At 48.0% G+C, this 12,265-nt stretch overlaps 3 protein-coding genes across 3 annotated transcripts; 1 reads left to right on the top strand and 2 right to left on the bottom strand.

Annotated features, from left to right (window-relative positions):
* Nucleotides 1–2,152: 2,152 nt before the first annotated feature.
* LOC105311597 lies at nt 2,153–5,852 on the bottom strand. The gene is made up of 2 exons (XM_023527156.1): nt 5,752–5,852; nt 2,153–4,107 (listed from the first exon to the last, which is right to left on the bottom strand). Exon 2 carries the CDS (start codon nt 4,104–4,106, stop codon nt 2,913–2,915), a length of 1,194 nt encoding a protein of 397 aa, XP_023382924.1. The 5' UTR covers nt 4,107; nt 5,752–5,852; the 3' UTR covers nt 2,153–2,912.
* A 2,102-nt stretch (nt 5,853–7,954) lies between these two features.
* On the bottom strand, nt 7,955–8,859 carry ANXA2R (annexin A2 receptor). The gene has a single exon (XM_023527157.1). It carries the CDS (start codon nt 8,641–8,643, stop codon nt 8,023–8,025), a length of 621 nt encoding a protein of 206 aa, XP_023382925.1. The 5' UTR covers nt 8,644–8,859; the 3' UTR covers nt 7,955–8,022.
* A 2,237-nt stretch (nt 8,860–11,096) lies between these two features.
* Nucleotides 11,097–12,046, top strand: LOC105311596. Its single transcript, XM_011387565.2, has 2 exons — nt 11,097–11,834; nt 11,868–12,046. Exons 1-2 carry the CDS (start codon nt 11,234–11,236, stop codon nt 11,900–11,902), a joined length of 636 nt encoding a protein of 211 aa, XP_011385867.1. The 5' UTR covers nt 11,097–11,233; the 3' UTR covers nt 11,903–12,046.
* The last annotated feature ends 219 nt before the right edge of the window (nt 12,047–12,265 follow it).

Raw genomic sequence — 12,265 nt, 5'->3', positions numbered from 1 at the left:
GAATAATGCTGCTATGAACATCGGTGTGCAACTAAATATCTTTTCGCATATGGCTTTTTAAGGCTTTGGGGTAAATATCCAGTAGAGGGATTGCTGGATCATATAGTAGATCAATTCTATAGTTTTTTGAGGAACCTCCATACTGTTTTCCATACTGGCTGTACCAATTTGCAGTCCCACCAGCAGTGTATGAGGGTTCCTTTTCCTCCGAAGCCTCTCTAACACTTGCTATATACTGGTGCTATTGATTATAGCTATTCTCACAGGTATGAGATGGTATCTCATTGTGGTTTTGGCTTGCGTTTCCCTAACAGCTAGCAATGTTGAGCATCTTTTGATATCTTTGTTGGCCATTTGTATGTCCTCTAGGGAGAAGTGTCTGTTCAGGTCTTCTGCCCATTTTTTGATTGGATCGTTTGTTTTTTGTTGTTGTTGTTATTGAGTCGTATGAGTTCTTTGTATATTTTGGATATTAGACCCTTATCAGCGGTGCTGCTCGCAAATATAGTTTCCCATTCGTTTGGTTGTGTGGACGGTTTCTTTGGCTGAGCAGCAGCTTTTTAGTTTGATGTAGGCCCATTTATTTCTTTTTGCTTTTACTTCCCATGCCTTCGAGGCCAAAATCATAAAATCCTCTTTAAGTCCAAGGTCCTTGAGTTTAGTTTTTGGGTTTTCTTCTATGCATGTTATCGTTTCGGGTCTTTTATTCGGGTCCTTAATCCGTTTTGAGTTAATTTTGATGTGTGGTGATAGACAACAGTCTACTTTCATTCTTTTGGTGGCTTTCCAGTTTTATTAGCACTATTTAATAAAGAGGCTTTCCTGCCGCGGTCCAGCCACGACAGGATCCAGGGGGCCCCGAAGGTGGGCAAGGCGTCGGCGCGGGAGACAGTCGACTACACAGCTCAGAGGCGGTGTGACACTGTTCCGTTTTATTGTGATTTGAGTACAACTTTTATACTTTTTATTTGGCATTTGATTATACTTTGTTGTTAAGGTAGCAGGGAGTTAAATTTCTGCGGTTAGGCGGAGCAGAAAATCTTATAGAGTATATTATTATTGATGTTCATGATTAACTAGTACATTTTTCTCTCAATCATTAGAACAGAACTACCTGATGGAACAATCTAAACTTTTAATTATTATATCTATTACGTAAGATACAGTTTGATTTAAGTAAAGGTGATAGATAGATGTATTCATAACAGCAAGTATTGGCTTGTGGGCAGACATTGTTCTTCTTTCTGCCTGAAGAAATCTTTTAAATGCTATTTGATTTATGCTATATCTAAAGTTCAAGCTGAACCTTTCTCATAGCTGTTCAAAAGTTTCCTTGGTGCAGTAATGAGGAAAATATTTATAAAAATCAGTTTTACAAAGCTGCTTTCATAAGCTAAGTTTCTGTTCCTTTGTTTTTAAGCACCAAGGAGATCCCGACCTAGCCAGCCTTTCTATGAAACTTAAACTACTATAAGGCACATGAATTCTATCTTTATTCACTACATGTATACTATCTTTATTATAAGCTTCTGAATAAGGCAAAGGAAGATCAGGTAATCTTTTCATACTATTAGCCCCCCTAGGTGGATACCAGAGTTTTCTATTTATCCACTAGGCCACAAAAGGAGGCCCTTCTATAGTAGGCACAGGCTTATGAGTAAATTTCTTATCCTTACTAATTTTTCTACTAACTGCGTGGGAACAGGAGTATAAACTGGTTCTAGTATTCAGCTTGTTATAATTTATTCATAATATCTTTAAGAGGCGCGTCAAAAGGAATTTCCCTTAATAATTGTTCAAATAAAGGGTTTACGCATTCTGGACACGTCAGGGTGACTAGAGCTGATTCCATACGCGGGGAATTTACTATGTTTTCCTCAGAGCCAATTTTGAGGAAATCCATTTCTATAGCGTTTACACTTACTAGAATTTGTGCTACCCAAATTCCCCCTCTTAATAGGATCATTTCTAAGAAACCAATTATCCCTAAACACATGCCACGTCCTCATTCTTGACGATGCATTCCTTGAAGCCTCTGTCCCCATCTCCGGACCTTGTCACGCAGTAGGGTAGAAAGAGGACGCGGCATCTCCCCCTTTTTTATTTTTTAATTTAAATGTTTCAAGTTCTGTGTGTAGACGCTTGATTGACGAAAGAATCACTCTGAAGATGACTGGAAAAATGATAATCATGATTAAAATTATGAAAATAGTAACCCCAATGTGAATCAGCCCTGACCACCAAACAGTTGGATGAATGCTGCTTAAAGAGCGCCATAAACTTTCAGCCAAATTTTCGCCAATAGGTAAATTCAATTGTGCATGACTTATTGCTTTTATATTATTTTGTAATGCGTGTAAGTCTGGAGCAAGATTAGTATTATGCCAAATGCCTTGTAAATGAGTTTTTACTTTATCCCATGGTTCTGAAGTATTATTATAGCTATATGGAGTAATACAAATCCATTTAAAACGTGCATGACATTTAGTGGTCATTTGCATTTTTATATTTTGTACCTGATTTCCCAAATATAGTACTGTATCTTCTAAAGCATTAATTCTAGTTTCTAGTTCTCTATCTATCTTTTCTTGAATTGCTAAAGCAGTGGAAACATTATGAGCAAGATCATTAACATGTGAAGCAGTATGAATTTGTTGCACCAAAGCTGTAGAGGAAACAACTAAAGAAGTCATAATACTAATTAATGCTGTGATCCCTAATATTAATGCTGCAACAAATCTTTTTGGTCTTATGAGTTCATTAAGTTTAACTAATACCTGCAAGCCAGAATCATCATACCATTCTTCAGTTAATGTTACTGGAATCATGACATACGAAGGCTGATACACAATCATGAACACAGTATAAGTCTTGGGCAATCCAGAATGTATACAATTAGTTAATAAACAATTTTAACAACTAATATGATATGAATCTGCAGTAACAGAATTATTAATGTCTTTATGTTGTCCTAATAGCAAAGCATATGGCGTATTAACACAAGCTCTCAAAGCTAAAGATTCTGCCTTATTTTCTAAAGGCCTTTTAAAAAGAATCATATTTGTAGCAGCCAAAAGCCTAAACAAATCTGGATATAAAACTGTTTTATTATGTTTAGGTGAAGTACTTTGATATATAGGAGCAACCCAGCCAGGAGTAAACCATCTATGTATACTACTCCCTGTGGAGTCAAATCCTGTAAAATTAGCAGTTTTGGTTTTCAAATAATCTCTGTAATTATAATTAGGTGAAGACACAGAAAAATCATAAATAGTTATGTTAGACTGTACAGGAGAGAATTTTGTAGCTTTATGGTTAAAGCCACAATCAATCCGTTTTGGAAATCCATGTTTACTATTTATAGAATTCCAATATATATCTCTATTAGAAAATTTTGTAGTACATGCCTCTAGGAGGAAAGTAAAAGAATTAGTAAGATTTATATATGTATCATTATATGTATGATATCCTAATGATATAAATTCTAAATTCCATATGTTTCTCTTATATATATTATCTGTAGGTGAATCAGTTAAAAAAGTTCTATAATTAATAGGAAGACAACCTGGTAATGGAACTCCTGTTACTACAAAACACAATGGTGCATCGTCTGCAAATCCTTTAAAATCTATTTTGTCTGATGTTCTGTGAGGTATTGATGAATTAGATATACCTCCCATAAGGTCAGAATTATTAGTGAAAACTTTAATATTTTGTGATCCCCATGAAGCAAGATGCAATAATGGTGGATCAGGAAAATATGCCCAATAAGAAAAATTTGCATTAGCAAACGGTACCTGACAAGAAAGCAATGCTAGCATAGCTAAAAACAATGCTTCAGGAGTGGGTTGATGTCCTCCAGCAGAAACTAAAGTTTCCGCCTCTGAGGTGAGTTTCTTAATTTGACCCCAGGTGGGAAATAATGCCTTCTTGGTGGAATGAGCTTGTTGAGGAGATGAAAGATTTATCTTAGCCATTTTCGGAGTTAATGAGTCAGGTGTATCTGGCGACCCAGGATCAGGTGTCGAATGGGCCAATGGAGGGAATCTTCTTTTGTGATGCAGGCCGGATGAGCCAATCTGGTATCCATATCGGTGATTCTGCATCCTGTGGAAACACACAAGCATATCCTCTCCCCAATGTTAAAAGTATATCAGGCCCTCTCCATTGACCAGTCAATAAATCTTTCCATTTTACCATTACCTGTGGAGTATGTCTTTGTTCCCAATGTCTCATCATTGGAGTTAGCCCTTGTTCATTAATATTGAGATGATTGATAACAAAAAGAGCATGCTGTAATATATGATGTGGAGTCAAATATTTATTTATTCCTTGTTGGAGCTTGGATATTTGTAATTTTAATGTTTGATGTGCTCTTTCAACTATAGCTTGCCCTTAAGGATTATAAGGAATTCCTGTATTATGTTTAATATTAAATTTCCCACAAAATTCTTTAAAATTCTTTGAAGTATATACTGGAGCATTATCAGTCTTAATATGTTGCGGCAAGCCCAGATAGGCAAATGACTGAATCATATGTTGTACTACATCTTTATATGCTTCTCCAGTTCTTGCTGATGCAAAAATTACATGAGAAAAAGTATCTATAATTACATGCACAAAAGAAAGCTTCCCAAATTCTGGTATGTGTGTTACATCCATTTGCCATAATATATTAGGACGAAGTCCTCTAGGATTTACTCCCATAGCTAGAGAAGGTAAATGAGTAACACAAGCAGGGCATTGTCTGACAATTTGTCTTGCTTGTTCTCTAAATGAAACTGCAGTCTTAAAGTTGCCGAATTCTGATGATGCAAAGAATGTGAAGCTGTAGCTTCTTCTATAGCAGTTAAAATAAATTTTGTTAATTGATCGGCCTTTCGATTTCCTTCACATAAATAGCCTGATAGATTAGAATGTCCTCTGATATGACCGATAAAAAATGGATATTTTCTTTCCTGAATTAGAATTTGCAACAGTTTAAATTGTTCATAAATTGCTGAAGATGTAGAAATAAGAGCTGTTTCTATAGCTGGAAATAAATTAACAATATAAGCTGAATCTGTATATAAATTGAAGGCATTCTTTACTGATATGATGGAGGAGCTGTTGGAGGAGGCGCAGCAAACACCTCAACCGGGCCAAATGTATTATAATCATCATCTTGATTGTATTTTGCTGCTTCGTCCTCCAACTCCTGTTCACCTCCTGGATCTAAAACTTCATTCTCAGTATCATCGTTTTTCTGTACTGCCATTACAGTTGCCTTAGCCGGCTCAGTATTATTTATACTTGTATAACTTCTAGTTTTCTTAACTACAGAACTAAGTGGGAGGTCTTCTTCCGTTTTCCTTGCTAAGCATACGGCCTCATGAGTAGGATCAAAACTATCTCTCAATAAATTCCATAAAGAAAATGCATCTACAGGAACCCTTTCCGGGCCATATAATGTATAGTAAAGTTTCATTTCTTTTCCTAGCTTCTTCCAAGTTTCTAAGTTTAAAGTCCCTTCCTCAGGAAACCAAGGAGAGCATTCTTGTACAAAATGAAAAAATTCACGTAACTGCTTACTTGATACTTGAATTCCTCTTTTTACTAACATATATTTAACTATATCAATAAATAAACTTCTCTCTTTTGACTCTGTATGTCCCATGATTACTCGCCCTTTTCTACCTAGTCTCCTTTACTAGGGGGTCTGCAGCACCCAGCGGCGAGAGCCTTATCCTTGCCGAAATTATAAATACTTACCTTCAGGTCCCTGTTCGGGCGCCACTTGCCGCGGTCCAGCCACGACAGGATCCAGGGGGCCCCGAAGGTGGGCAAGGCGTCGGCGCGGGAGACAGTCGACTACACAGCTCAGAGGCGGTGTGACACTTTCCTTTCTCCACTGTATGTTTTTGGCATTTTTGCCAAGAATTATTTGCCCATATAAATATGGGTTTGCTTCTGGACTCTCGATTCTGTTCCACTTGCCCGTGTGTCTGTTTTGCTGCCAATACCATGCCATTTTGATTACTGTGGCCTTATAGTATAATTTGAAGTGGGACAGAGTGATGCCTCCAGCCTCGTTCTTTTTTTTCTCAGGATGGCTTTGGCAATTCCGGGTCTTTTGTGCTTCCATAAAAAGCTGATGGTTGTTTTGTTCTATTTCTTTAAAACGTGGTGATGGGGTTTTGATGAGGATTGCATTAAATCTGGATAATGCTTTAGATAATATGGTCTTTTTAACTATGTTGATGCTTCCAATCCAAGAACACGGAATATCTTTCTATTTCTTTGTATCTCCTTCAAATCTCTTAGTAGAGTCTTGTAGTTTTCATTAGATAAGTCTTTCATCTGTTTCGTTAAATTTATTCCTAGGTATTTATTTATTTTTGTTACGATTGCAAAAGGAATGATTTTTTTTCTACTTCCTTTTCTGACATTATCAGGTTATAGAAACGCTATGGATTTTCGAACATCGATTTTGTATCCAGAAACTTTACTGTATTTGCTTATTGTTTCTAGTAGCGTTGTTTTGTAGTCTTTAGAGTTTTCTCTATAGAGAATCATTCCATCCGCAAATAGTGACAGTTTGACTTCTTCCTTTCCTATTTGGATGTCATCCGAGCCCCAACTGACCAAACGCTGACCTGGAGCAAGCCGTGTTGCCGGGTCCAAGCAGGGCCCTTGGGCCGGAAAGGGGCAAAGAGCGGCGCGGGGCTGGAGAAACAGACGGGTCTGAGAATAAGTGTTTTAGAGGAGCGAACGGTGTTGTCACTGAGAAAACGCCCTAGACCGAAAGCAAACATTGTTCCCTGACAGCAATAGTGCCGGCTCCACGCACAAACCGAAGTGCGCACACTCGGAACAGGGGTTCCGCGCCCGCGGCGCTGCTGGGCATTTGAGACCCGTCCCGGGAAACCAGCGGTATGGGGACCCTGTTAGGACAGGAGAAGCTAGGGGTTCTCCATTGGGAGCTTTGCCTTGCCCCGCACTGGGAAGGAGAGATGAGGGACCGGCGGTTTCGTGCCACTAGCGCTGTTGCTCGGGAAAATGACTCGCCCGGAGCAAGTAACGGCGAGGCCAGTGAGAAAGGGCTCGGCACCAGCGCGACCAGGAAACCTAGCGTTCGACCAAACGCGTGGGCTGGTCGCCAAACGCTGGCGGATAGGCGGAGAGCCGGCCGGCACCTTGAACCCATCAGAGACACACGACCCAACGCAGTCCTCCTAGCACTAAAAAGAGCGATTTCAACAAGCGCAGTCAAGAGCAACTAGCCAAGCTGCCGGCGAGACACGTTCGGCTGACAAAACGATCCAGACAAATGCCGGGCGGGACGGAGATCACGGATCCATTTCAGTTTCCAGAGCTCATAGTCGAACGAGGAAACGGAAAGTAGTAAGCGACCGGAACACTAAGAAGAAACTTGAGGACAAAGAGACTCAAACATCGACAAGGGACACGGAAGAAACACTTGAACGCACTTTTATTACTTAACAGAAAGTGTTTGCCCGGAGAAACTTCCCAAAAGGCCGCCGCTGCTGTCGCGGGGTCTGCAGTACGAACCCTGCAGAGCGCAGACAGCAGCTAGCGGTGCCGGGACCGCGACGAAAGCCCGGCTCTCACTCCGAGCGGTCAGCCGTGCCGCCACCGTCCTCTAGAGCTCTGAGCCGCCGCCGACGATTGCTGCAGCAAATCCGGAGTCGGAGCGGCACACGGGCCGGGCAGGCGCCGGCACGGGGTCGAGGGCGCTGCAGTTGCTCCGTTTGGAGAGGCCGACCGTGCTCTCGAAGGGGAGCTAACTCCCTGCTCTTAAAACGTGGCGGTCCTGCTGCGAGAAAAGCTGTGGACCAAAGGAACGAAGGCGGCCCAGCCGAGGCAACACCACGTCCGCACGACATAAAAAACGCACAACGCAACGACCGCTATAGAGGCGATGCCAATTTTTTATTTTTATATACCAGAAATTGATAGAAATAAAACATTAGACAGGAAATTTAAAGCTAACTGGCACCGATTTGGTAAATCGCGAAACATTTAAAAACGGAAGAGTGGTTTTCTGAAAGTCTGCCGCTGCCCTCCGCGGGCTCGTCCTCGCGCACGAAGGTCCGAAAGCAGCCGCCGCAACGTGTCCACAGCGCGACCTATCCACCGCAGGCAGCCTGAGACAGCACGGTGCTGGCTCCCCCACGCGGTCACCGGAGGTCCGCGGCGCTCTGCAGCGTGCGCGCTGTCCCAAGGCTCGGTGTCCTGCCGTCCGTCTCGGTCGTCGGACAGGGCGTACGCGGGAAGCTGCTGCTGGAACGCGGTTTTCTCTGCGGGCTCCGTCTCTCCCACCCGTGCCTCTGGCGTCCTCTGCGTCCGCGGCCAGAGTCCGGGACTGCGCTGGGCTGGGCTTGGTTCCCAAGTGCTCTGGGCTTCGTTTGAGGATCTGTATTGCTGATAGACCGAGGGCAGCTGCCAGCAAGCACTGGAAAGGAGTCTCCCGTCGTAGTCGCCGCGGCGGGACGAGGATTCTCCCGGGACCGGGTACAGACGCAGCGGCCGGGGCAACGGCCCCCAATCGTCGGAGGTCAGGATAGACGGGAGCGGGACCTTTGGCGCCACGTCGGCGGAGTCCCATGCGTTCTTCACCGCGTCGAGAAAAAGCTGCTCCATCGCGGACACCTCGGACCAGCAGTACACCCGCGATGGCACTGATGCGACAGGCGAAGTGTGCAGCACTACCAGCAGCCTGGGTATATATGCTGTCCCGGGTCGTGGGCGGATACCACCGGAGGCCGGAAACGGGGGGATTCAAAAGACGGGGTGCCCAACCCCCACTAGCTCCCAAAGGGGGGCTCCCAGTAACACGTTCTCGGAAATCGTCAGGCGCGATGAAATACGAAACTCTTCGAGACCGCAGCGCACCGAGTAACCATCCGGACAGACAAACGTAGCGAGAGGAAACAAACCGAAAAGAAACCGAACGTTCAGCAAACCGAATGGCGAGCGAACCGTCTAGCAGAGCGCAGAGAGCGGCTCGCGGTGCCGGGACCGCGACGAAAGCACGGCTCTCACTCAGAGAGGTCCACCGTGGCGACACCGCCCTCTAGAGCTCTGGGCCGCCGCCGCCGACGATTGCTGCAGCAAATCCGGAGTCGTAGCGGCACACGGACCCGGCCGGCGCTGGCACGGGTTCAAGGGCGCCGCAGTTGCTCCGTTTGGAGAGGCCGACCGTGCTCTCGAAAGGGAGCTAACTCCCTGCTCCTAAAACGTAGCGGATGCCACCGGAGGCCGGAAACGGGGGGATTCAAAAGACGGAGTGCCCAAGCCCCACTAGCTCCCAAAGGGGGGCTCCCAGTAACACGTTCTCGGAAATCGTCAGGCGCGATGAAATACGAAACTCTTCGAGACCGTAGCGCACCGAGTAACCATCCGGACAGACAAACGTAGCGAGAGGAAACAAACCGAAAAGAAACCGAACGTTCAGCAAACCGAATGGCGAGCGAACCGTCTAGCAGAGCGCAGAGAGCGGCTCGCGGTGCCGGGACCGCGACGAAAGCACGGCTCTCACTCAGAGAGGTCCACCGTGGCGACACCGCCCTCTAGAGCTCTGGGCCGCCGCCGCCGACGATTGCTGCAGCTAATCCGGAGTCGTAGCGGCACACGGACCCGGCCGGCGCTGGCACGGGTTCAAGGGCGCCGCAGTTGCTCCGCTTGGAGAGGCCGACCGTGCTCTCGAAAGGGAGCTAACTCCCTGCTCCTAAAACGTAGCGGATGCCACCGGAGGCCGGAAACGGGGGGATTGAAAAGACGGAGTGCCCAAGCCCCACTAGCTCCCAAAGGGGGGCTCCCAGTAACACGTTCTCGGAAATCGTCAGGCGCGATGAAATACGAAACTCTTCGAGACCGTAGCGCACCGAGTAACCATCCGGACAGACAAACGTAGCGAGAGGAAACAAACCGAAAAGAAACCGAACGTTCAGCAAACCGAATGGCGAGCGAACCGTCTAGCAGAGCGCAGAGAGCGGCTCGCGGTGCCGGGACCGCGAGGAAAGCACGGCTCTCACTCAGAGAGCTCCACCGTGGCGACACCGCCCTCTAGAGCTCTGGGCCGCCGCCGCCGACGATTGCTGCAGCAAATCCGGAGTCGTAGCGGCACACGGACCCGGCCGGCGCTGGCACGGGTTCAAGGGCGCCGCAGTTGCTCCGTTTGGAGAGGCCGACCGTGCTCTCGAAAGGGAACTAACTCCCTGCTCCTAAAACGTAGCGGATGCCACCGGAGGCCGGAAACGGGGGGATTCAAAAGACGGAGTGCCCAAGCCCCACTAGCTCCCAAAGGGGGCCTCCCAGTAACACCTTCTCGGAAATCGTCAGGCGCGATGAAACACGGAAACTCTTCGAGACCGCAGCGCACCGAGTAACCATCCGGACAGACAAACGTAGCGAGAGGAAACAAACCGAAAAGAAACCGAACGTTCAGCAAACCGAATGGCGAGCGAACCGTCTAGCAGAGCGCAGAGAGCGGCTCGCGGTGCCGGGACCGCGAGGAAAGCACGGCTCTCACTCAGAGAGCTCCACCGTGGCGACACCGCCCTCTAGAGCTCTGGGCCGCCGCCGACGACGATTGCTGCAGCAAATCCGGAGTCGTAGCGGCACACGGACCCGGCCGGCGCTGGCACGGCTTCAAGGGCGCCGCAGTTGCTCCGTTTGGAGAGGCCGACCGTGCTCTCGAAAGGGAGCTAACTCCCTGCTCCTAAAACATAGCGGATGCCACCGGAGGCCGGAAACGGGGGGATTCAAAAGACGGAGTGCCCAAGCCCCACTTGCTCCCAAAGGGGGGCTCCCAGTAACACGTTCTCGGAAATCGTCAGGCGCGATGAAATACGAAACTCTTCGAGACCGTAGCGCACCGAGTAACCATCCGGACAGACAAACGTAGCGAGAGGAAACAAACCGAAAAGAAACCGAACGTTCAGCAAACCGAATGGCGAGCGAACCGTCTAGCAGAGCGCAGAGAGCGGCTCGCGGTGCCGGGACCGCGACGAAAGCACGGCTCTCACTCAGAGAGCTCCACCGTGGCGACACCGCCCTCTAGAGCTCTGGGCCGCCGCCGACGACGATTGCTGCAGCAAATCCGGAGTCGTAGCGGCACACGGACCCGGCCGGCGCTGGCACGGGTTCAAGGGCGCCGCAGTTGCTCCGTTTGGAGAGGCCGACCGTGCTCTCGAAAGGGAGCTAACTCCCTGCTCCTAAAACGTAGCGGATGCCACCGGAGGCCGGAAACGGGGGGATTCAAAAGACGGAGTGCCCAAGCCCCACTAGCTCCCAAAGGGGGCCTCCCAGTAACACGTTCTCGGAAATCGTCAGGCGCGATGAAACACGGAAACTCTTCGAGACCGCAGCGCACCAAGTAACCATCCGGACAGACAAACGTAGCGAGAGGAAACAAACCGAAAAGAAACAGAACGTTCAGCAAACCGAATGGCGAGCGAACCGTCTAGCAGAGCGCAGAGAGCGGCTCGCGGTGCCGGGACCGCGACGAAAGCACGGCTCTCACTCAGAGAGCTCCACCGTGGCGACACCGCCCTCTAGAGCTCTGGGCCGCCGCCGCCGACGATTGCTGCAGCAAATCCGGAGTCGGAGCGGCACACGGACCCGGCCGGCGCTGGCACGGGTTCAAGGGCGCCGCAGTTGCTCCGTTTGGAGAGGCCGACCGTGCTCTCGAAAGGGAGCTAACTCCCTGCTCCTAAAACGTAGCGGATGCCACCGGAGGCCGGAAACGGGGGGATTCAAAAGACGGAGTGCCCAAGCCCCACTAGCTCCCAAAGGGGGGCTCCCAGTAACACGTTCTCGGAAATCGTCAGGCGCGATGAAATACGAAACTCTTCGAGACCGTAGCGCACCGAGTAACCATCCGGACAGACAAACGTAGCGAGAGGAATCAAACCGAAAAGAAACCGAACGTTCAGCAAACCGAATGGCGAGCGAACCGTCTAGCAGAGCGCAGAGAGCGGCTCGCGGTGCCGGGACCGCGACGAAAGCACGGCTCTCACTCAGAGAGCTCCACCGTGGCGACACCGCCCTCTAGAGCTCTGGGCCGCCGCCGCCGACGATTGCTGCAGCAAATCCGGAGTCGTAGCGGCACACGGACCCGGCCGGCGCTGGCACGGGTTCAAGGGCGCCGCAGTTGCTCCGTTTGGAGAGGCCGACCGTGCTCTCGAAAGGGAGCTAACTCCCTGCTCCTAAAACGTAGCGGATGCCACCGGAGGCCGAAAACGGGGGGATCAAAAGATGA

This window comes from Pteropus vampyrus, unplaced genomic scaffold (genome assembly GCF_000151845.1).
Source record: "Pteropus vampyrus isolate Shadow unplaced genomic scaffold, Pvam_2.0 Scaffold1000005177, whole genome shotgun sequence".
Taxonomy (NCBI): Eukaryota; Metazoa; Chordata; class Mammalia; order Chiroptera; family Pteropodidae; genus Pteropus; species Pteropus vampyrus.
This window is presented reverse-complemented; position numbering and strand designations above follow the sequence as displayed.